Below are 26,088 nucleotides of genomic sequence, written 5' to 3'. Positions count from 1 at the left end.
TTATAATTTTTTTTTTAAAAAAAAAAAAAAAAAAAAAAACAAATATAGAGTCGCCTCTCGCAGAAATCAAGTTCCAAAAATTACAAAAGTGAGTGATGCAGCATAATAAATGAATTAAGAAATAAAACAAGCCAATCCAATCCATCTTTAGAAAGTGAAAAATGTTACATACCCCTGTAGGACCTACTCATGCAAGATGCAACAACATTTTTTATACACATAAAAACCTAAATGGACGGCATCTTCCCTTGAGTTCATTCTCTGACCATTTTCACATAACATCTTCAACACATTGAAGAAATTTGTTCACTAGTATCATAGCATTTGAACAATGGGATTAAACTAAAATTCATTCTGGAAAAAAGAGTGACAAGTATCGTTCTTATGAAAGCCCCCTCTACATGGTGCTTTCAGCATACACCATACTCATTGAATATAAGCTAGTCTCAGATTGCTAACAAGCAACCCTTTTTGGCATCCGACCCGTACATGGGAAGACTATCCATCATGAAAACTGTTGACATATGAGCCATAATCTTTGTTCTTCTATGCCTCCTCAACTCATAATGACCATGACCACTTCACAAAAACAGTCTGCCACAGCCATAACAATCATTTTCATCTGTTTCACTGAAGATTTCAGAAATCTCTAGAACAAATTATGGTAAATACAACTCATTCAAAATCTGATTATGAAATAACCATTACTACACCACCCTTTCTAAAAATCATGTCCATGACTTTCAAACCAATAAAAAATGCTCTTAAATTATCATGAAAGCCTTAGATAATTCAGGAATACAGAAATTAACATCAACTACCTTTCTTGTTTTACATGATTGACATGAAACACACAGTTAGTAATAGGGTAAATATCCCTAAATAAGAATATTCATAATTAAAAAAAAAAAAGGGAGATCCCGTGTAAAAACATCTATATATGATAAATAGATAATATAGTACAACAACACTCCTAAGACAGAAAAGAAAATTAGAAAAAGATCTAAACTTCAATTAAAGAAATGCAAAACTTTCAAATTCAGAATTAAATCTAAGCAATCCCTAAATTTAGTTTTCCTTGTCTCCATGTTTCTTTGCCATTTTCTCCAACTCATATTTGTTAAGATGAAACCATATAATATTATGTTAAATTTATTTTCCTGATTGTTTTATGATAAAATTGTAATTTTATGTTAATTGCAATTTCATAAATGTAAGTGAAAATGAGTGAAACATGAATTTGAATGGTTTTGAAACTTCCATAGAGTGATCATTTCTTTTTGTACCTTGGTCTTACCACACAAAAGAATACAAAAGCGAGTACAAAGTCACTCATAATTAAGGCAGGATGGCAAAAATGTAAAAGTCTGACATGTCCTATTAATAGTAACACAAGTTAAACAAAAATTTATACCAGGGAATCATTCAGCAAACTATTAAATGTACAAACTATAAGAAATGATAGTTAACAAATGAATATAATCATGGAAAAATGAAACAGTATTAATGCTTATTTTAGAAGCAGATGCTCACATTATAAATAGACTTACCACTGTAAAAGATCAAAGTACATTCAAGTAACAGGACTAAATAAAATAAAAGACAAATGAAGAATCACGTGGAATGAACTGGTTAAGAAAGATTTAGCATCTCTTAACGTATTTGAAAAACTATTGCAATGTGATGTATGACAACTTGCAGGTTTTATTTCTAGAAAAGGTTCAATTAATTTAAATGCTGGGTAGAAATTCAAATTCACAACTGTGATTCAGCTTCGTTGGCTGAAATTTGCAATAATTCACAAGACCTCAGCTCTAATGCCATTGAAAATAAGGGATAAATATAGAGTATTCTAAGAATCACGGTTAGAAGTTTTTTGACATCATAATAAGAATCATTGAAACCAAACTGGCAAATAGAAAAAACAGAGAGCTGAAAAATTCAACATATTCCAATTTCCATTCAGAACTAGAAATTTGAAGAACATGGAAATGGCAAAAAAAAAAAAAAAAAAAAAAAAAAAAAAAAAAAAAAAAGAAAACAGAAATAGAGAATTCTTTCCACAACAAAACAAGGTCTTATATTTACAGTTCAGTGCATGCCTTCCTGCATTCCTCATTTGATAAAGGACCTAAAATTTCAGTTGAACATATAAACTGGTGCCAGAGAATTCTCTGTTTCAAAAATAGCCATTCACTTGGAAAAACACAATTGAAAGAAATAAAACATATTCTTTCATTTAATTTCTACATGGTATCAAAGCCATTGCCGTGAATTTTTCGGCAACGGTTTCATTTTGCAAAGTGATCTGAGATACACATAGCACCGCCGGAAGTGGGAGTTGGTCGTCACCGCCCATCTTAAAAGGAAGACCGACCACCGATTGGCACTCCGTCCAAACCGCGTCACCGTCCGACCACGCGCATGTGCACACGCACCTCCAGAAGATTCTGACTATTCTTCACGCGCCGGCGCGTGCGGCTGTTTTCGGCGAGCTCCGTCGACGACTCTTGTTCCGGCGACCTCGACTCGGTGTGGCGACTCAGACCTACTGCTTCTTCAGCACCAGTTTTGCCTTTTTTTTAGAATTATTTTCCTTTTCCACCACTGCTGCTGCCTTTTACCGCTGCTGTCATTTTTACCACTGCTGCCGCTTAAATTTTTTTTTTTTTTTTTAAGAAATGGTTGACCGAAAGAAGGTAGATATGGTTTTTCACTCAGAGAGCCACTCACTTCAAATTAGCCCGGTGAAGTTAGATGAAACAAACTACCTGAGTTGGTCTCGGTCTTGTTTCTTATTCATTGAAGCTAGAGGTTTGCAGGGATACCTTGATGGTGGAGCAACTAAACCAGTTTCGACAGATTCGGCCTTTAACAAATGGAAATCCGAGAATTCTCTTATTATGTCTTGGTTAATAAATTCCATGCAACCAACTATTTCCCAAATATATTTGCTACTTGATACAACTAAGAAGATATGGGATGCCGCTTCACAGACGTATTCCCAAACTGGAAACTATGTTCAGAGGTATGAATTGCGACAGAAAGTTCATGAAACCAAGCAGGGAGATCGGACTATCGCTCGGTATTTTGCTGAACTTAGTGGGTTGTGGCAGGAACTGGATTATTATCAAGACTTTCAAGTAAGATGTACTGATGATGCGACTCAAGTTCAGAACTTGATTGAAGTAGAATGTGTTTGATTTTCTGGCTGGCCTAAACAACGAGTATGATCATATTCGAGTCCAAGTTCTTGGAGGAGATCCTTTTCCATCCTTACGACAAGCATACTCATTTGTACAGCAAGAGGAGACTACGAGGAACGCTATGGTTCAATGATCTACCATTGACAAAGCAGGGTTGATTGCCAATTCTGCAAGAGAACATATCAAGGCTGCAAAGAGCAGTTCTTCAAATAGAGATCAATTGTTTTGTGACTATTGCGGTAAGAACAGGCACACTAAGGAGTTCTGCTGGAAATTACATGGATGCCTAATTAAAGGGCTTGGAGGAAAGCGGGTCAGTTCTTCTAGACCACAGGCACACCAATCTGATAGTGGAGCTTTATCTGAGGAACCATCTACCGCTGGAAGCTTTTCTAATAAGGAGATTCAGTCCCTGAAACGATTGTTGTCAAAGCTTGATTCGTCCTCAACTCAAACTGCAGCCTCTAATTTTGTTAATTCAGGTAATGCTTTCCTTACCTTTCTTGCAAAAATTGCAAAACCCTCTTGGGTTATAGATTCAGGAGCAAATAAACATACAGGAGGCTTTATAAAACATTTCCTCACATATTCTAAGTATCAAGGCACAGACAAAATTCGCATTGCGGATGGCTCCTTAGTACCAATTGCTGGCACAGGTTCTATTGACTGTACTTCCAATATTAAACTCTCCCCTGTTCTTCATGTTCCTAGATTTCCTATTAATCTGTTATCTGTTAGCTTAATCACAAAAGCACTTAATTGCAAAGTAACTTTTTACCCGACTCATTGTATATTTCCGGAACTGAATAAGGGGAGAACGATTGGCAGTGGTAGCTTGCACGATGGACTGTATCTGTTGGATGACGTTTGTCGTTTTTCAAATTCGGGTACCAGTCAAGCTTTGTTAGGAACTTCTAGAAATCCTTCCCATGAAGTTATTCAATAGCATAGGAGATTAGGACATCCCTCTTTTTCTGTTTTAGGATGTTTATTTCCCCCCTTTGTTTGCTAAATGTGATTTTAATTCATTAGTATATGATGCTTGTGAACTTGCCAAACACACCAGCCATTCTTATTCTCCAATTAATAATAAGAATTTAATTCCTTTTGCTACTATTCATTCTGATGTTTGGGGTCCTGCTAAAACTGTCTCTCTTTCTGGTTCTAGATGGTTTGTGACCTTTATTGAGTGTTGCACTAGATTGACTTGGGTGTATTTGATGAAAACAAAAAATGAAGTTTTTTCGTGTTTTCAGAACTTCCATAAAATGATTTGTACTCAGTTTGATGCGCATGTTAAAATCCTAAGAACTGATAATGGTACTGAATACATGAATGCAGTTTTTCGTACCTATTTAGATTCTAATGGTATTATACATCAGACTAGTTGTGTCAATAGTAGTGCTCAAAATGGAGTAGCGGAAAAGAAAAATAGACATTTACTGGAAGTAGCTAGGTCCCTTAGGTTCACTATGAATCTTCCCAAACCATATTGGGGGATGCTATTTTGACTGCTGCTTACCTTATCAATCGTATGCCTCTTCATACTTTAGATTTTAAAACTCCATTAGAAGTTCTTCAAGGAAAAAACTCTTATATTGTACCTCCTAAAGTCTTTGGTTGTGTTTGCTTTGTTCATCAAAATGGTCTATGCAAATTAGATCCTAGAGCCTTGAAGTGTGTGTTTGTTGGTTACTCTACTACTCAAAAAGGATACAAGTGTTATCATCCTTCTTCTAGGAAATACTTTGTGAGTATGGATGTTACCTTTCGGGAGTTTGAATCTTATTTTCCTTCCTAGTCACCTCTTCAGGGGGAGAAATATTAGATGGAAGAGGTGATGGATGACATTTCTTTCCAGGGAGAGATTGCTGTAGACATAGATAGTAAGAGAGAGCAACCACCCAAATCTTTAGGAAGATTGGATAGACCTGATTTGAAAACCAACACACGGCGGACTAATATAGATACAACCAAGGAGCATGAGACCTTTGATCGACCGTCCTCTCCAATTTCAGTCCCTGAACAAGAACTTGGTGAGTCTTCTTTAATTCCTGTTGATTCTAATCCTAATCTTAATTCCAATCCTTCTGACAATGACCTTGATATTCCTATTGCTCTTAGAAAAGGAGTTAGAACATGCACTAAACATCCCATCTCCCATTTTATCTCCTATAATGCTCTGTCCCCTTCCTATAAAGTCTTTGTTTTGTCTGTTTCTTCAGTTTCTATATCGCAGGATTGGCAAGAGGCATTACAGGACTCAAAATGGAAGGCTGCAATGGTTGAGGAGATGAGAGCTTTGGCAAAAAACGAGACAAAGGATCTTGTAACTCGTCCACTAGGAAAGAAGCCAGTTGGATGTACATGGGTGTTCACAGTTAAACATAGGGCAGATGGTTTGATTGAAAGTTACAAGGCTAGATTGGTAGCCAGAGGATTCAGTCAGACCTATGGAGTTGATTATCAGGAAACATTTGCCACTGTAGCCAAGATGAACACAATCAGAATTTTGTTGTCTTGTGCAGTCAATCTTTACTGGGAGTTACATCAATTTGATGTTAAAAATGCTTTTCTACATGGTGATTTGAAAGAAGAGGTGTATATGGAGATTCCTCCTCGATTTGATGATGACAAAACCAGAGGAAAAATTTGCAAGCTGAAGAAGTCATTATATGGGCTGAAACAATCACCAAGAGCATGGTTCGAAAGGTTTTGTAAAGCTATGCTTTCTTTTGGGTATATTCAGAGCGATGCTGATCATACTTTGTTCATTAAACATCATGAAGGTAAGATCACATTGCTTATTGTTTATGTTGATGATATAATGATGACTGGAAATAATGAAGAAGAAATGACTCACTTGAGAAATTTGTTAGCTAGGGAGTTTGAGATTAAGGATGTGAGAAAGTTGAGACATTTCCTTGGGATAGAAGTTGCTAGGTCAAAAAAAGGGATTTTATTTCTCAGAGACATTACATCCTTGATCTCCCTAAAGAAACTGGTATGTTGGGATGTAAACCTGCAGAATCACCTATTGAAGCCAATCGTAAGCTTCAAGCTGGAGTGGGAAGTTCAGTTGATGTTGGCAGGTATCAAAGATTGGTCAGGAGATTGATTTACCTTGCCCATACTAGACCAAATATTGCCTATGCTGTAAGTTTAGTGAGTCATTACATGCATGACCCTCGGGAGTCTCGGATTCTAAGATATTTAAAATCAGCTCCAGGTAGAGGACTTTTATTTTCTAAACATGGCCATTTAACAATAACAGGCTATACAGATGCGGATTGGGCTGGTTCCCTTGATGACAAGAGAGCAATCTCAGGTTATCGTGTTTTTGTTGGAGGAAACCTGGTCACATGGAGAAGCAAGAAGCAGGCTGTTGTTGCAAGGTCCAGTACAGAAGCTGAATATAGAGCTATGGCACAGGGAATCTGTGAACTTCTATGGTTGCACAGATTAATGGAAGAGTTAAAATTGGTTGAAACAACAAATATATCCTTATTTTGTGATAGTAAAGCAGCAATCAGTATTATGAACAATCCAATCCAGCATGATCGTACTAAGCACATAGAGATTGATCCTCACTTTATAAAAGAGAAGATAGTTGAAGGTTTTATAAGTGTCTCCTATATAGCTTCAAAAGAGCAAATAACTAATGTTTTCACAAAGAGTTTGCATAGCAAGTTGTTTCATCCTTTAGTTTGCAAGTTGGGCATGAGTAATATCTAAGCACCAACTTGAGGGGCAGTGTTGAAATTTTTGTGATTAATGTAAATATTGTTTTTCCTAGTTTAGGTTTATTCCTAATTAGTGAAAAGATTATGTTTCCTAGTTTAGATTTATTCTTATTTAGATTACTTCCTATATTGGAACAATTTTTTGTATATATATAGTGGAGTAGAGGTTGAAAAATATAACACAATTGAAAGAAATAAAACATATTCTTTCCTTTAATTTCTACACCTAGAATAAGACTAAAACACAAAATTTTTCACCTTTCAGATGCTAACCAAAAAAATAAATAAATAACATCAAAAGTTCGAAAATACCTTTCAAATGCTAAAATGAAATGACGTCTTCCCAACCATTCCCTCTTAGATTCATAGAATCCATCATTGGAAGAGCCGAGACCATCCTTTTGCTTCTCCTCGAGCATAGTACTCGCAGACTAACATAATAAAAAAATATTACAAATCATGTCGTCCATAAGAAAATCCCAGTCCATACACCACAGGAGCAGATTTTAGAAAAATAAAAACATAATAGAAATAGCATACCTCCCATGTTATTCCACGATCCAAAGTAAAGGTAAAAAGAACTGTTGATGCTCCTGACATTTGATCAACATGAACTGTCTGCATGGGAACAAGAGTCAACATAACTGAGAAATCTTACAAGAACAGCAAAATAGCTTACCTTTGGAGTTCCTTGTAATTCGATAAGGTTAGCTTTCATATCCACTATCCCAGAATCGAGATTCCCTTCAATCCGTGCATTCTGAACAAGAAGATCTAATATGCTTACAAACAACTCAAACAACCTGTAAATATGGAGGCAGTTAGCAAAATAGGTTTGATTCTAAGTGCAACAAGTATATATCACTTTCTTAATCAAAAAACCAGAGACCTATTTTGAATTTCAGGCGGCAGTCCTAAGAGTCGATTGAGGAAACGTCCAACATCATGCATGTCTGAATCAATTATGCGTCCAGATAACTTCCCATAATCTTTCCCATTACCTAGTTACAGGAACTTGAAAGTTAATGACCAGTATTTATAAAAATAAAATATATCGATAACAAATGCATCACATTAAATTCAAGATAGAAATATACATAATCACTAATCAATAAGTTTACATAATGTTGATTAAAACAAAAAGAAAATAGATACTAAAATTTGAGGTTTGACTCCATTTAATGTGAGTGAAAAAAACAACAAGGTAAAATTACCAAGAACAGAGTCTCTAACAATTCCAACAGCCACAAGAGCAGCTTTAGCTTTAATAATAAAATCTTGAACTGTCTCTGGTTCTTCAGATGAACATCCAGGAGGTACAACTGGCAGGATGTCCTGAAAACTCTACTTTAGTAATTCACCATCATATTTGATAATTCTTGTTCAATATGAAAGAAGTACTAGAGAAAATGATTAAACCTGCTCCATTATTCCTCTATACATCACCATCAAAGCTTTTTTCCCATAAGCACTATCATAGTTATAAGCACTCAAAGTTGGCCCAGCCCTGTGATGCATTTAACATTCAGTCGGTCACATAATCAAGCAAGACCAGCGTCGCTCAACAGTAATGTTATGAATAGTATCCTCAAGAGTATTAAACCAGTACTACTAGTCCCAAAAGTAGCCTACCTGCGGTCTCCCTGTGTCAATGCTCCAAGAGATTCCAATCTCTTGGCAACTATAGATGCAAACCGACGTTCTCCACCAAGGTTAGTAAAAAGTAGCCTGCCAAAACATAAGACGATAAAGGTTTCAACAAGTTTAACAATTTGATTATGTAATTAGAACATCAATTTCAACTAAGATTTTCTCATTGTTGCAAAAAATAAAATTTCTACAAAATTACTTTCTAGATTACATTTCAGAGAAAATGAACAATTTTTCAATTTCTTATTGCAACATTTGAAAATCAACTGATACTTATTTTTTAGCATTTGGAATAAAATAAAAAAATAATAATTCCTTTAACTGAAGAAAAGTGTTTGGACCTATAAGAGCTTCATGTTTGTTCACTTGTAGTTGAATCAAGACGAAATTGCGTACAGGATTTTGTTTCAATTCAATGCATTTGGCTAAGATACAGAGGAATAGAATCAATCTTTCGTGAAGCACCTTAATGGAAGCCCAGTGGACTTTGATGGTAATACCCATTGCTCGTACTTACAACCCCACAGATTAATTCCCGTAGCAAATATGGATATCTTGTAGTTGCTAATATCTTGCAGCAGGCAGTACCATAATTATGGTTGCTAATGACAGTCGCGAAATGGCAGTGAACTTATGATATCTGCCTATCTCTAAGTGTTGCAAGGTTTCTAGTTTCTATGCTTTTACAGATGTCAAAACATTTTTTTTTTTTTTTTTTTTGCTGTTTTGAGAAAATAAACTCATCCTTGAAGAGTAACCAAAATCAGAAAATGCTTTCCAAAAGAAAATTTTCTGCAAAACAAAGCCTTAATGCACATCTATATAGTAGTAAATCCATACCATTTTGAACATAATTTGACAATATCAACTGCATCATTTGAAAAAATCAGAAATGATACTACCGAAGAAGTTAGAATATGATAAGTTGATCTCTTGATTTTCAAAAGACATTGATAACCTCAAACAGCCAAATAGCATGATCATATTATCTGAAAAAGAAATAAAACTATGACCTATAACTCGGCTGAAAATTGAAATCAAATCAAAATATAGAACCATGCCATTTCAAACAGAATAATTAAAACAAAAATGCTTCCAATCAGTTACATAGGAATTATAGTAATTTGACTATGTTTTGTTCCAGCAGGATATAGATGCTGGCACAAAGAGTCTTTCTTACAAATCAGCAAGATTAATCAAAACTAAAAGAAAAATATTTATGAGTCGCAAACAAGACATTTCTACACTAACATACATAACCAGATAAAACATGCAGCAGCCTACCTATACTCAGGTGCAGAAGCTTGATTTGAACGATGAGTTCTTCCAAATTGTTGAATTGCCCGGTCAGCACTCCAAGGAAGTTCTAGTGTCAAATGAACCCTTCGTTTCTGTTGGTAGAAGAGTCAAACAGCACAAAATAAGAAAAGGACCTGAGTTTCTTTTACAAAAAAAAAAAAAGACGAGAAATTAATTACAAAAAACCCCACAAAAGTTTTCCATAAAAAACATTTGGGTCCATGCTGTATAAAAAAAATAGCAATTTTAGTCCCTTGCTAGAAATTTTGTTAATAGATCAATTAAGTAAAATGAAATAGCTACCACAATAAAGGTCACAGTATTAAGACCAAGGTTGTCTTTCTTTCTACCCCTTTTCTCTCTGTTCTCCATCAACAGAAACTTGCCACTTTCATTTTCCTCAGCACACACCAAAGAAATTCTGACCTCCTCAGCTCAGCTAAATCAAAAATTACAGACTTGAAACTCAACTTGAGCTCAATGCCTCAACCAAGCTCTAATTTTCAAGCTCTAACTCAATTTGAACAGATATTTGAGCTAACTCGATTCAATTACCACTAAAAGATTAAATTTATTTATTCATAAACTAAAATTTGAGCCAACTCAAATGAGCTCAAGCTGGAGCTCAAATTAGTAGATTATTATATAGTATAAATACAATTAAAATTGCTCAATTAATTGCAAATTGAAGGAAACAGATTTCTACCTTACAATTGTTTACATGCTTGGATCAACATCATAGGTTTACCTGGTTTATTGCTCTTCTGTCAGCCTGCAAAGAGACACCAGCTGAACCAGCCTCCGAAATGATAGCGACCAATTTCTTACCATCCATAAATAGTTGCTTTTCATGCATGTTGACCATTTCCATGGTGACATCCTTTCTAAATCAAGATAAAAACATAGAAAACTCATCTAAGAGAAATAAAATTGAATAAAATTTGGGAGACATGTACACAAACTCACGTGTTTCGTGCCTGATAAGTTACACCTTTTCCACTAGAGGCCCTTACAAGCATGCCTCTCCTCCCAGTCATTTCAGCAACTTTATCAGGGCCTCCAAGCTGCATGGGTATCATGTGCATTGTCAGCAAGCAGAATAACATCCAATCCTATATTACTTAACGTCATATTATTACTATCTATGAGAAACAAACAGAGCAGCAAAAGTTCCACCAAAGCAAAGGACCAAGTACGAAATAGACAAAGAAATCTGAGCTTTGTTTCCTCTGTGCTCTTTTCTTTCAAGTGATTTGCATATTGTAGTTCCCTCAAGTTGAGATCTCCAACATGAACCTACCTCCATTACTATCATAGCACAGCAAGCACGGTTGATTAATTGGGTTTGTTTGAATGATGGAAAGAGCAGTTACTGTGGTAAACAACAAGAACTGACAAAGGACAGGTCAAAGGTCTGAGGTTCTAGTAATGTTATCAGTTGATTGAAAAAGATTGGAAACCAGAAACTAACATAACAACCATAATCTGTAACAAATTTAACTATATAGCAAAATAGCGGAAGAAAACAAATTAGAGGGTTAGAGAAGAACACCTTCAGCTAGCAAATAAACATTCAAAAATTTGTTTTGTTCAATTTCTTCACTTATTTTTCTTAATTCATAATATATATATATATATATATATATATATATATATATATATATATATATATATATATATATATATACATATATTTTAAGTTGAAGGCCAACTAGGAAAGTGCTGCCATGTCATTGTCCATCTGAACTAGTACACAAAGATTCTTAGCATTTAACAGTTTAGGGTCAGAGGTGAGAGGTTTAAGTTTTGAAAAGTACAAGGACTTAGAGTGACCCCATGCACAAAATATCCCACATTTGTTGGCTCTAGAAAGGATTGATGTACAAAGACTTGATTGGAACAAATATACTATCAAGACTCAAATTAGAAAAATGCAATAAGTATTAGATATCCAACAGTTATCATCTTATACCATACTTTTGTGCACCTTCTGATTTTATTGAGGAAGTAGATGTGTAAACAACCAAGTTCTGATGCAACATTTAAATAGACTAAGCAATAGGAAATGCTCATATTATAGTTTTTTCACCTTTGTAACCAGAATTCCCATACCATAGTTTAACTCAACTCAAAAATTTTGAACAATTGGGTGATGGTTAAGACTATAACTTTAGGTAAAGACAAATTTGTTTATAATAAGAAGAAAAAGGAGGTGCAAAAGAGAGAGATCTAAATAACCAAAAAGATGATAAAGAAGGGACTAATTCATTTAAAATACCCTCAACTTTGCAAGTGGTAACGATTGTATCCTATTTTCAACTAAACCCCCCTGAACACCTCCAATTTGAAACTTATATAGTTGCCCTCAATTTAAAATCTGGGTATAAAAAATTAGTAAATAATGAAATTGTGGGACCCACGGGTGACACGAGTTAACTTAATCCAACTTGGATCAAATCTAAACGGCATTGTTTCTTCTTTACCTGAGAAATCCCTCTATTTCCCCGTATGAGCACAACCCCGATTGATAATAAGAGACAATACCTCTCTTTCTCTGGAACCAAAACCAAAACAAGCTAAACTAACAGAGCATTCATCTTCTTGCCACACTTGCAAACAATAATCAAACCAAATCCTTGAACTATCCTCTCTGATCATATTTACTATTTAAAGGCTTAATTAAGCTTTCATTATGAACTTAAAGCCACCAAATTCTGCCTTCGTTCTCAAGTCTCTCCCCTTCAATTGTCTCATTTCTCAATGATAGACTACACATTCAACAAAATCTCATGATGGCACCCATTCTCCTCTCTGAGCTACGGTCACAGTTTTGTATTTGCACCAAACACTAGTCAACCTCAACTCGAGGCTCAAATCAATTCTTCTCGCTTACTTTCTCTTCTCTGATCAAATTGATGGCGTATTTAATGACACTGGTTCCAAGTTAACAGATCTCGGCTCGGTGACGCGCAATTCTACTTCTCTATCAGGTCCAATTGTCTCTTTGTGCTTACCCATGTATCTGCAAACTAATTAAAATGCTTGTAAATTCCTGTTGTATGCTACTTTTTGTTGAAATTCCATCATTGGGTTTTGCGCGTGAATAGATGGTGGAGGATGAGACAGAGAAGTGAAGATATTGGGCAGTTTATAGGATTTTGGGGCAATAGTTATCAATAAATGAAGGGGACCAAGCAGTGTTGAGGGTTAAGAAGAAACAATGCATTTTGGTCTTGTCCATCTTGGGTTAGGGTTAACTACTGTGCCATCCATGGTTCCCACAATTTAATTATTTTTAGTTATTTTTTATACTCAGATTTCAAATTGAGGTGCAATTATAACTTAAGTTTCAAATTGAGGTGTCCAAGGAGTTAAGTTGAAAATGGGTTACAAACGTTACAACTCCCAAAGTTTAGGGTATTTTAAAGAAGGGACATAGTTGTAGATTAAAATATTTGTCCATAAACAACCTGGAGTACTATCATTTTAGAAGCCTCCAGCAACAATTGATAACAAAGAAATGAAGGAAAACAATAATTACTTACTTCTCTTCAATAATAATAAAAAATTAAAAAAAAAAAAAGGGGAAATTTTCTTTAAGCTTACTATTATATTCGGACAAAAAAAAAGTTAAATGGAAAGGAAATTATTGAATTATGCAATCTTATGTTTCCTTCTTTCATAATATAGAAATTGAATCCAAAGTGTAAGACAAACACAAAAAAGACAGAAAAATATGCATTTATTTTTTAGAAAAATCGTAAGAATTAGTCAGTATAAAAGGTCGAGAACTCAAAACCTAAAAAACCCTTCCCCATCCTTTGAATAAAATGGCCCCTTGAATTAAGAGAAAAAAGCATAAAATAGTGTGATGATCAATCCAAAATTATGGCTACGCTCGCACGGGCGCACACACAGACATTAAGAAACACAGAGAGAGATCTGAAGTGTGGCCACTACCTGATCAATAATATCATCCAAAGGATTATTCGGGAGATCAAATGAACGAATTATCTCCAAAATTTTTGACTTGCGCTCTAAAGCTGCTTCATATCTATGAACAGGTTTACAGATTATCAGTATCCGACTACACCAATAAAGTAATTTTGAAAAGATCAACCATAGTAATCAAAGGCGCACCTCAGGCACGCCCTTGGGCATGCCTTACTTAAGGCTCAAGGGATTGCATCTCAAATGTTCTCAGGCGAGCGGCCTCACTCAGGCAATTGCCTCTAGGCAGAGGCATGCCTTTTTGCACCCTTTTTGCGCCTTAGGCACAAGAAAGGCACATCTTTCCCTCTTTTTTTTTTTTTTGGGGCTGAACAAGTCACTTAGGGTTTTCTTTCAATATAAGTTGACCAGCTAGCATCTGTTTATATAAATAAATAAATAAATAAAAGAAATAGAATGCAACACAAAGACCAGTGATGTGTCTCTCAAACTGTCTTCCTATATTCATTTCTATTATCTTGTTTCTTCTTTTTTTTTTTTTTTCAAAGTTCTTGATTCTACTCCTTGTATCTAAACTCTAACATTTTAAACTACGCTTGGGCATGCGCCTTTGCCTAGAGGCTAGCTTGTAGGCTCCAACAGTCCTTTGCGCCTCTAATTACTATGAGAACAATACTTAAAAAAATGAAAACAAGTAAACAAATGCCAGAATTCTATTCACCTCTCCGAGAGTTCAGCATGATAGCGTTGCCTTGCTTGAAGAAATTCTTCTGTTTTTTCTTTGCACGAGAAACATGACCAGTTTTCAGATACTAAACCTGTAATAGGTGGGTCTAAACATGTAGAATGGACAAGTTGGCCACAACAAGAACATCGAAGCAATTTCTTCCTTTCCTGCACTTGCAAATTTAACAGGTAATAACTCATTGCAGATAATACAAGAAGAAGCAAGAAGAACTTACCTCTTCCCCATTGCAAATCTCACATATCTGGAACTCATCATCAGATTCAGTGGATTCGGGTGCAGAGTCAGCTGCATTGACCAAAAGGAGGCTAATGATAAAGAAGGTACTTTACTCATACCATGCAATTTGGGCAGTAATGTCCCACGTTTCATTAACAACATAATATGAAAGGTTAAATTAGTAAACAGTTGCACCAGGTAAAGTTCTCATAATAAACAAAAGAATAAATCCATGTGACAGCATTAAAAATGAACACAATGGAGTAGAGCGGGAGGGTGTTTGTGAATATATACCAAAAGTGAAAAATAAAAATTACTTAATTCAGAAAATAAGAATGATGTAGAAAAAGGAACATATACTATTACCCAAAGATAACTGAAACAGCAGTGTGGTTGCACTAGACCAGTGGAGCAAAAGTTTAATTTTGAGTTAGAAGGGTCAAACCTAATTCTAATAGGATTGAGTCATTTATCTATTTTAATTATGTTTGACTTTATTTGCAAAGAATAAGTCCAAACTGAATTCTATGAGGATTTGATGATTGAGACCCTGTTCAGTTATTCGAGAGAACATACTCAAAACCTTATACAATCAGGGTTCATCTTCAAGACATCATGAAAATTGGGAGCTATTCTCATATATATGCCAGTAATGCTCAGTTTAATGGCAGATTACAATAGAAAAACCGGTGTAAAGGTATTTATTATGCTTGGTTGTGTAACATGAAAAGCGGCTTAAGCAGAAGTGTAACAAGCTAAGATATTATTGTATTTATGTAATGATAGAAGTGGCACACATTGATAATATGGAAGAAATTGAGATGGCCTGGACATTTCCAAATTATACCAATGAAATAACATGGAAGTCAAGGACATTCAGATTATAGAAGTGCAGACTTAAGTAGCCACGGATAACAGGGTTAAGTGGTCAGAAGGATTTTGCACCACCACACTGAAATTGCATTCCTAAGCCCAATAGAAGGGAGGAAAAGAGTTAATTTACCATCCATTAAAATTTAATCAATTAAATTTAATTGAAGAGTCAAATTTAATTTCGGAATTTAATCAGTTTTAAAGAATCAAACCATCAATCCAATTTTTTATGAGGATTGGCACTAAGTTATGTTGGTAGACAACTTCACTAAATTTAGATTAATTAATTCTAGTTTTGAGAAACTTACTTTCAGATTCTTCATCACTTTCACCATCACTTGCTGGTTTCCATTTTGCAACTTTTCTAACTCTCCCTTTCAGTGAAACACCAGGTGTTGCTGAGTGCCTCTTCCGTTGAAGTTCTTTAACACCTTCCTCTCCTATAATATTATAAGAAAGCCAGCTCCTATCGTTAAGAAACTCAATCAGAAGATACAGCTTAAAATACAAATCCAAAACATACCTGATAGAGGTTCAGGTTTCTCAGGCAAAGGATAATTTTCTTCCACAAATTTCAGCAAAAGCTCTCGCGGTCCAGATATAAAATCATCAAGTTCAAGACCCTAATCAAGACAAAAGCATTAACAAGATCTCAAGATCTCACCCAAGAACGAGAATAGAAACGTATTTCGATGAGAGTCATGACCATTTCCCCTTACATTGCTATATCGCTTGGCAGATTAGAGCATAAATGTAAATAGATGAAAAGAGAGGCAAGGGGGTTTCTCCAACTTACACCTTCAGAACTCTGCTATTTCCATAGTTTTCTAGTGTCCTTGGATAGAGAAAAGTGCACAGGTCTACACATTACCATGTCATAGGGTAGAGATATGGCTTAAGCTATTTTGTATTTAAAGCTAGAGTTACTTCAGCTGATTTCAACAGTATCAAGTAGCATTTCTGTTTCAGTACATTCTATTTAGATTCATTCCCATCTTATTCTTTTGTATTCATTCATCCCAAAATAAGAGTACTAGGCTATTTTCCCAAGGAATGAGCTTTGGCCAATCATGAATAGTTAGGAGCTGAAATCAAAATTTCCCTAAATAATGAAGGAATAAAAAAAAAAAATTCATTCATTTATTTTTTTTATCTGTTAATATAAAAATGTATAAAGGGAGCAAATGGTGTTGTATTAATCAACCATTTGCCTTAGAATTATCAGTTCATAGTTCTCTTTCTCGAAAAGAAGCATTCAACTGAAAATAAATAGATGCTAAAAGTAACCACACAGAGGGTGAAGGCAGCACCACAGAAGGATCACGCACATATTTAGTAACAGCTTCCTCAGTTCGAGCCTCTCCAGTACTCTGGAGGCCAATAACCACACATTTATCTTCTGTTAATGCTTGTTTAGCTAGTTTTACAGTAGCAGGAACCTTAGCCGACATGCACAAGTGTCTGAAAAACCGCTGCCAAGAAGCGAAAAAATAAATTATTTGTTATATTAACTTGTAAAACCCAGTGAATGCAAATTGAAAACATAATACACACACAAAAATGAAAACATGTATCACTTAGCAAAAATTGAAGCATCAAGCATTTGATTTTGCTAGCTAATAGTATACCTGATGACTTGACCAATACAATCTCCACAATTGACTAGAAGTAGGTTTGTCACTAGCCAGGAAAGCACTTGCAGAAAGCAATTCCACTCGCAACTCTGCCCAAAACTCTGCGGCTTTTTTGTAAATTTCCTGACAGTACAATTTACATGAGAAAACTGAAGATATGTAGAGAAAAAGTCATTATCAAAACACAAATTTCTGTAGGCACATTAAATGGATGTATAAAAAAGTAAAGATGCTTCTGAATGAAGTTAATTGAGAAAAAAAAAATGTCCAAATTTTTATGCCTAACACCCAACAAATAGTTTGAACTAATGTATCCCTTTTAAAGACACAAGACTCAAACCATGGTTTGACGTCTGTAGGCACTTTAAATGGATGTATAAAAAAAGTAAAGATGCTTCTGAATGAAGTTAATTGAGAAAAAAAAATGTCCAAATTTTTATGCCTAATACCCCACAAATAGTTTGAACTAATGTATCCCTCTTAAAGACACAAGACTCAAACCATGGTTTGACGTCTTAAGCTCAAACAGGAAGTGAAAGTCAACCATGCTTCATTCAAAGATAATACCCTACAAGATCCCTAAAACATAAACAGGAAATTGATTGAAATCAGTTTACCTTAAAAAAATGAATTAAAGATAAGGAGAAGCTACATTGATCTATAAGATAACTGCTGAAGTTTTTCAAGATTTGAAAGGCTTCATCAGCTGATAGTGTTTGAACAGCCACTGAGGATAGTATGTAATAGAGACAAGAATTTCTTTTGGGACTATTGCCTCTAGTGCATGAATGTCAAAAATCTCATTATTTCATCAAAAAACTACCTTGTATATTTTGAATGAATTTAGATAATCTTTTCTCAGAAAGACACTTCACATTGGCTTGTTATTTTTGAGTAATTTTCACTTCAAACCTCTCTTGCCAATGTTGGTAAATCTTAAAAGAGTATACATACTAAAGTATCACCATATTACTACTGTGCTTTGTCTAAAAGATGTCAATGATAAGCATCAAATTATATGTCTAATAATGGGATCAAATTTATTCCCCTTACCATCATTTCAGCCTCTAAAGGTGCTTCAACAACTTCAAACTCAGCACCTTTATAGCTAAGGGTACGACAAACATACATTCCCCTGAAAATTGAAACAAAACTACAGCTCAAAATATCAACTAAGTATATACATATTCACCATATGATGATAATCTGAGCATTATAACCTTGCTTTCATATCCATGGCAACAAGTTCCAGTGCTCCTACGCCTCCTTTATCAAGAGCACCTGCATATATTTACATGTATTTCCAGAAGGTCTGTCTAAATAACTGTTGAACAGGAAGTCAAGAAGATACATGAAACAGAAAATGGCAAGACAGATATCATGAGAGTGATAAAATCCACATGGAGATCATGAATACTTAAATTCAAACAGAACCACACACAAAACATGTGCACAAACCCTCATGCACATAGAAAATAGTATTTGAAATTTAAAAGACCACAGTGAAATTATCTAGTAATAGATTACAAACAGACAATTTATCTAGCCAAATAATTATATTTCAATAACTATTAATCTCTGAACCAATATCACTCAAAGTCATATAGTTAAATTCTCACACTCAATAATTAGCAGGTCTTATATAAATCCTTTCAGAACTTAACTATTTGCAGATAAAACGTGTATGAATTTGTATTTACATTACTAAACTTATTTATACTCTCTTTTGATTTCTTCTGGCTTGAGAATATTTTATGTAAAATCCTTAGTTCGGAATATGTAAGTTTCGCCTATATCCACATAAACATATCAAGGCTCATCACATATTCGTTTCTCTTTCACTTATGGAAAAAGCAACCTCCTTTTCTCCCACACATGATCTTATAAGTGAGATATATATATATATCAATGGTGTTCAGTATATTATTTCCATGTAATTTTTAATGGTTATAATTTCTTGTTTTCTATTTTTATTAGTTTAGTTTTTTAGTTTCTTGTACACAAAACAACTCCTAAGCCTTTAAGAAAAGGACTTCAAAACTAGTCCACATCCTTAAAGGATTTGGACTCCAAAATAAACTAAAAAGGAATAATACTATCCCAACCCAACAAGGACTCAAAAATAAGAATAAAAAGGGAAATCACTACCTAGTCCCTATGGTTTAGCGAAATTAACTACTTTGTTCTTGTGTTTTCAAGATGCATTATTTAGTCCTTGTGGTTTGCAACCATTGAACAAAGGGTCCTTCCATCCAAAAATTGTAATTTTTTCTATTATTCTGCCGATTGGAAATACCAAAATACCTTTCCATATATACAAAATTTTCTCTTACCTCTCACTGTTTGATTGAGAGTTTCAAAGACCCGGACATGGTGGAGTGCTCACAACAGCAAGGTCTACTTGACATGAATTAGGAGTTAATGAAACCTTTCAGAAAAATAGCATGACGATACATTTATATAAAACTTCTATCCCGAGCACATGCAATGGAGCTATAGACAGTCAAGTGAATTCCAATAAACAAAATGATTTGACCTATGGACAACATCATTGCAGCAAAGGATGTAGTGCCAGGTGAATCATTACCGCAAGGCTTAGAGGGGGCATCATAAGCGTCTATGTTGTAAAATATAATTTCGAGGGAATGAAAAAGACATATATGGTAGAATCTTAACCACAAATATGACCCTGGGTGCGATTAGCGTGACTTCAACAAGAAAACAATATTGATTGAATCTAATCCATCTCTTCTCTCCTTCTTCCTACTCCATAAATCCATCAAGCAATCAATTTAACCTTGAAAACGACACCGACTCTCAGTCTCCACCTTCCAATCACCATTCTTTTCTCATTTCATTGATGTCAAAATCCAACCTCAAAAAACAACGAAAAAACACATTTATTTTGCACTTGTGATGGTGTTTCACTTTTTGTCCTTGTGACTCTCAAGTAGGTGTTCCGTAATTTTTGCCATTCTTCACTTGCGAGCTTGCAATTGTGACTTCTGTTGTGAAATTGGAGTCGCAACACTTGGCATAGATCATGAAACAAGTGTAGAAACTAACCAGAGCTAAGAATGCTAGGATTAAGACATAATTGATTCAAGCTTGGTGGCTAGGTTTAGCATTTGATTTGGAAGTTAAATTTTTCTTTTGGCTTAAAATTTAATGCTTTATTCTTGGAGTTATGGATTTTATTAGTTTAGTAGTATTATTAGTTCTGGGTTTTCTTGGGCTATCAAAATTCTTTTCCTATTGAGCTAGTTTTAGGTATGTTCTATTTGCTATGAACTTTTGCTACATTTGGACTATTTGCAATATTCTAAATTTCTTGTGTTTTGTTTGGCTGTATGAATCTTGATTTGTAATGAATGCAGCGCAATGTTTGGGTTGATGACTGTTGAAAGTTTAAGTCGCTCTTAAAAGATATGAAGGCTGGTAATGGTGGTGTTTGGTAAACATTTTCTGTTCTTCCCAGGCTTGCAAACAATGAACAACAAGGTATTTTTGTCCTTCCAAAAGACACTTAATGAAAAAAGTACAAATTTTAGACACGAGCTATTAGTCCAACGGTTGCTTGCAAACCACAGGGACTAAATAAATGAATTTTTCAAAACACAAGGGCTAAGTAGATAATTTCGTTAAACCACAAGGAGTAATAGCGATTTTCCATAAATATAAAGAGTAAATAGGAAAATTAATTTTTTAATGTCTAGGGTTTAGCCTAATTCACTACTTCATCCATCTATTTTCAAGAACTAATTTAATAGTCCCTCAAGTTTCAGTCCATCAAACTAGTCCTTCTGTCTATTTTTATGGGTTCATGCTATTGATTAGTGTTAAAAGACAAAAATGTCCTTTCTTTCTCCATCTCCCTCTCTCTCTCTCTCTCTCTCTCCATTCTCCATTCTCCTTTCTCAGTTTCTTTCACAATCTCTATCTATTCCTTTCAATTCCTGCAATTCTTTTTTTTTTTAAAATAATTTGTGATTTCCCATTAAATATCAAAATAATAGTAAATGTGCTTTAATTGCAATCAGTGTAGTATTTTTTTTTTTTCAGTTACATTGCCTTAATGCGTGTTTTTAGTTAGTAATTTATTAAAACTCAAGATTTTGAAGATTTTCTTAGGTTCCTTTGTGCTTCTAAGTAGCGAAAGTGGGTGAAGAAGTATTTCAATTTCTTCCCTTTGTTTTAACATAAAAATTGTTTGCTTGGCATGTTTCGAACTGATTTTTTTTTTTTTTTCCTGTTCATGCAACCAAAACTACATCTCCTTTTACCTCTTAGCACAAAAGAAAGTAGCTTTCCAATTCTACATCAGCTTTTTGTCATTCTACTTTTGATTCAATATACAGAAATGTTATGCAAGTGTAAAATGGCTATGGTAGTTAATGGAACTGAATGGAGAATGGAGGGTTTGATGGTGGTGGAAATTGGAGATTTGAAATAGGAACAAGGTTATATTTGACCTTTGTTTTCTCTGACTTGAGGGTAAGAAGATATCTTTTTGGATGGAAGGATGTTTTTGTTTGACAGATTGAAACCTCAAAGACTATTAAATAATTCTTAAAATGGAGGGACGAAGTAGTGAATTAGGCCAATCTTAGGGGCTAAACAATTTTTTTCCGGAGTAAATACTGGAACCTGCAACTTATTTAATTAAATATATGCATAAACAAAACCCTAAAATAACTAATAAGTAATTTATAATCTCCCCAATAAACCATATATTAAATCCAGACCATAATTTCAAGATTAAGCCCTTGAATTTAAATTTTCTTGCATTCATATTCCTCATCTGCAACTTTTGACCCACAGAAGCAGTTGGAAACCTTCTGAACCACAAGATTCCATGAAGCCATATAATGCAGACTGCTAAATCCAGAAAACTTAGAAGTCATTCTTGCGTCACACAACTTGCAAAATAAGCAAAACTACTAGAAACTAACACCTAAATTATGAAAACAAGATAACTCTTAGCCAGATAAATTACAACCCAAAATCTGTGTAAAATAAAAAAGGGACATTCTATGCCATCAGCCTTTCAAACTGATAATGAAAAGATCCAATTCCCAATTATTAGGCTCCTTAACCAAACGTTTCCAGGCAACAAAAATGAGTTCATGAAACTGTAACTGCTGCTAAACGGCTAAAAATTTCCAGTTCATTTACAGTTTCGGATACAGAACAGTTCTAGAATTGTTAGATGAACCATTTTGCTACTTTGATTGACCTACCCTTTGGGAAAGAATTAAAAGCATAAAGATATATATTTACATGGGGTTTTAGATAATTGCAGGAAAGGCGCATGCGTGCACAGACGAAAATGAATGTGTGACAATGATAGACAGGTCAAAATTGACGGCAACTAGATGGTTTTTTTTTTTTAAGGATGCTTGTGAAATAGCTACCTTTCAATAAGCAAATTCTATTTGCTGGGTAGATAAAGTAATAATGCCAGTACTTTAAAAATCATTTTCTCATCATGAATGTTAAGACAGATGGACTTCTTCCAGCAGCCATCATCAATTACTGCTCTTGGCAGGAGAAAGTTAAAACACTTCGACCAGCTAACTATCAACTAAAACATCATGTTAGAAAATAAAAATGAATGAATTCCCATTAATAATATTGACCAGAACGATAATGATGAAAAAAGAAAAGTAATGGACCAGATTTTTCAAACCTAGAAACTTTTGGAAATCAGGAAAACATGTTCCAGCTCCCCAAAGACCAAGCCTGACCATATAACCCATATTGCGTGGCTCGGAAGCACCAGTTGCTGAGCAATAAATAACACGTGCTTCAGGAAGTCTAGCCTGTTTTGTAGGATTTGAATATAATAGTTCAGTAACACACAGCTAAACTATTCTGAGTAATTTTACAATATAAACAGGATAGCAAACTCATAGTCTCTATGGTTATGATGAAGAAGAATTTATAAGACTCATGGCATGCATGGGCACATAGCAAACATAGTGTGGATGTCTCCATGCACAACCACCTATTTCTGAGAATCAGCAAAAACAGAGTAAAAGAGAAAGAGGAATAGCATGATCAAAAGAAACACAATGAGAAGAGCTAGTCCTACAAAAGTTATCATCAATTCAAGGAGAAAAAGGTCCTTTCATCTCAACATACTTTTCAAACTTCAGGCTCCACTTTTACTGGAGAAATATTTTAAAAGCATCCACACTGTCACCTTGTTCCATAATCGTTCATAATCAGAGTTCATCCATATCTCTTCCCTCTTTTGTTTCATTATCTCTTCGTTTTTACATAATTATTATCATCACCTAGTTTTGTGCAAGGGAAACAGGAAGGAATTCTCTCAAATGATTCTTAAAATACCAAAATATATGTTTCCACATAATTATCAATATGAGAGAGAAGTTACAATAATAATAAAATACACAGATAAAAATGCATAATTTCAGTAAGCAGGAAAAAAAATTTCAAAGATGTAGGTAAACTTTCCTTCAGAATTCAGTCTCAATGACTAACCTGAATCTCAAGAACTGCTTCACCCGTTCGTGTTGGCTGGCTTCCAGCTTCAGGCACCAAATTTTTTGCTTTATGGCACTACAGTGAAGAAATTGATGCTTTGAAATAAAAAACAGACAAAACCACACTGTAAACACAGCATCCACTCATCACGAAAATCTTTATACAGTAGAACGTTCTTAAAAGTAAGCCATATTAAACAAGCTTAAAAAGCAAACAAAATCTAATACCTCGTCAAATATGACAAGACCATCAAATCCTGATCCACACCACTGAACAAGCTGCTGTAGACGAGAACGACCCTTTTCAGAAGATGCAATAAGGCTACTATAAGTCAAAAATACTACTCCCTCTCTGACTCCAACAGACTTTGAATCAAGCTTGGAATACGGCAGTTTGTTCAAAGGATGCACTGCATTGAGAAATAAATGTTAAAAATTCTAAAGAAAATGAAAAAAATCAAGAATTTCAGAATTTATCAAGATTTTCTATATATTAAATTTCTTGATTGACATATCAATTATAACACATAAATCAAGAAAAAACACAAAAATATTAAATTTAGAAATATTACATTTTTCTAATCGTGATCAACAGATCAATTACGGCGCAAATCAAGACAAAACAAGGTCATTAAGGTCAAATTATAAATTATACAAATTATTTTAAAATAATTTTCAACAAAAAAACATTTTTTTACTGACATATTTCTTTTCCAAAAAAGAGTCGCAAACAAAAGGCAGAATCCCTTGTTCTAAAGAAAATGGATGGGTTAGGTTAAGGCCAAATAAAGCAGCACAGAAGTACCATCTCATTACATTTAGGTACGTGATTCCCAAAAAGTCACCACATGTAGCCGCATATCACATAGCTGAGGTCAAGTCCCATTATATATTCGCCAAATTTATACGATTCACTGGCATATCATTGATGCAAAATTTTTCCAGTTGACCAATCTTGAATAAATCATTCTGATTAAACCATCATTACAAGAGATAGCAAACCTAAAAGGAAAGTGTATCAATTTACCTTCAACATATGATGCACCCACATCATCCAAGTCTCTTCTTGCATCAAACTTTAAGTCTGAACCAACAGAAATCCACCTGTGTAAGATCATTAGAGAATAGCAAAAACATTACAGATCATGAGTTAAAAAATTATAATCTCCTCTGAGACAATGCAAATTCATAATAAAACAAACCAAAATCAAGTAACATCAAAAGAAGAAGACAAAGATCTGAATGCAATAAAGATATTGTGAGTTGCAACCCAAAACTTACAATGCTTTCCTCCTCTCTTGGAGCCAATTCTCCCATATCAACCCTGCAATTGTTCGACCTTTACCCACACCAGCTCCATCTCCAATAAAGAATCCAGCCCTAGCACCATTGGGAAGGTGCTGGAGGTGTCTCTGTAGAGAATATCTTATAAGCAAGGGAACTCAGAATAATTAGCCATAAGTCCAGCAGTAGAAAAAACCTGGCAAGCATAGACCAATGTCTCAATCTGTAAGCAAGACAAAGCCTTATTTTTTTCCAAATCATCCTTGATTTTTAGATCATATGTGGGTTCGGGCGGCTGTACTGCAGATAAGGACGATGTCTCAACAATTGGATCAGGATGTGGGGGTCCTATAGATAGTTTTGGAGGTCGCTGCAAGAAATAAGAACAACATGTAACAACATAAGCAGGAATAAATTTCAGTTCTCAAAAGTTCAGCAATTAACACATGAGTCCAAGAACCAAAAGTTAACAGATATAAGCAGTGAAATTGCGATCATTGTGAACCCTTGGAAACAGCACACTCACATAATCTGTAAATGTTTCTCCCACTGTACCACCTTCATCCTCTTCTCGCTCCACTTCAATGGCTACCTAAGAGGTTTTGTTGTCAAAATGAAATAAGAAAACTAGAAGTAATAAAATAAACAATTGGAACTTCAAAAAAAATACTTGGACTGCAACATATCACATGATCATAGCTACTATCAAGTATCAACATTCTCAATGTCAGACACATAAATAGAAGGAATATTCAACAACAAAACAGAACAATCTAAGGGTCATCCCCATTTCATCCTATTATTGCAGTGAGGTATAAATAGCATGTGTAAGGTAGTAGGATACAGGACCACAAGGAGTGAATACTAAAACTGTAAGCTTCAACCATTAAATCAAGTATCTGTGCACCAAAGATTGAAATATGTTCTTTGGCATTTACCTTTAGTACAAAATGATCTGCATATAATCAAAGTGTG

General features: G+C 34.6%; 1 protein-coding gene across 1 annotated transcript in view; it reads right to left on the bottom strand.

The window, feature by feature from the left end:
• The window catches only part of EMB1135 (RING/FYVE/PHD zinc finger superfamily protein), a gene marked incomplete at its 5' end in the record, with an annotated part of 31,159 nt that extends 5,454 nt beyond the window's left edge, over positions 1 to 25,705 (bottom strand). The window contains 26 exon segments of the mRNA XM_012229169.4: positions 7,262 to 7,380; positions 7,490 to 7,567; positions 7,629 to 7,752; positions 7,839 to 7,950; positions 8,164 to 8,284; positions 8,369 to 8,456; positions 8,582 to 8,677; positions 9,884 to 9,990; positions 10,647 to 10,782; positions 10,865 to 10,962; positions 13,859 to 13,952; positions 14,571 to 14,743; positions 14,812 to 14,882; positions 15,995 to 16,126; positions 16,210 to 16,309; positions 17,015 to 17,158; positions 17,315 to 17,443; positions 18,374 to 18,455; positions 18,541 to 18,601; positions 23,010 to 23,142; positions 23,828 to 23,905; positions 24,058 to 24,239; positions 24,857 to 24,933; positions 25,111 to 25,241; positions 25,310 to 25,483; positions 25,640 to 25,705. Of these exon segments, the coding sequence (XP_012084559.2) occupies positions 7,262 to 7,380; positions 7,490 to 7,567; positions 7,629 to 7,752; positions 7,839 to 7,950; positions 8,164 to 8,284; positions 8,369 to 8,456; positions 8,582 to 8,677; positions 9,884 to 9,990; positions 10,647 to 10,782; positions 10,865 to 10,962; positions 13,859 to 13,952; positions 14,571 to 14,743; positions 14,812 to 14,882; positions 15,995 to 16,126; positions 16,210 to 16,309; positions 17,015 to 17,158; positions 17,315 to 17,443; positions 18,374 to 18,455; positions 18,541 to 18,601; positions 23,010 to 23,142; positions 23,828 to 23,905; positions 24,058 to 24,239; positions 24,857 to 24,933; positions 25,111 to 25,241; positions 25,310 to 25,483; positions 25,640 to 25,705 (2,906 nt within the window).
• Between the last annotated feature and the right edge of the window lie 383 nt (positions 25,706 to 26,088).

This window comes from Jatropha curcas, chromosome 10 (assembly GCF_041381405.1).
Source record: "Jatropha curcas cultivar XTBG-Jc1 chromosome 10, XTBG_Jcur_1.0, whole genome shotgun sequence".
Taxonomy (NCBI): domain Eukaryota; kingdom Viridiplantae; phylum Streptophyta; class Magnoliopsida; order Malpighiales; family Euphorbiaceae; genus Jatropha; species Jatropha curcas.
The sequence above is the reverse complement of the archived record's forward strand: the minus strand, read 5'-3'. Positions and strand labels throughout refer to the sequence as shown.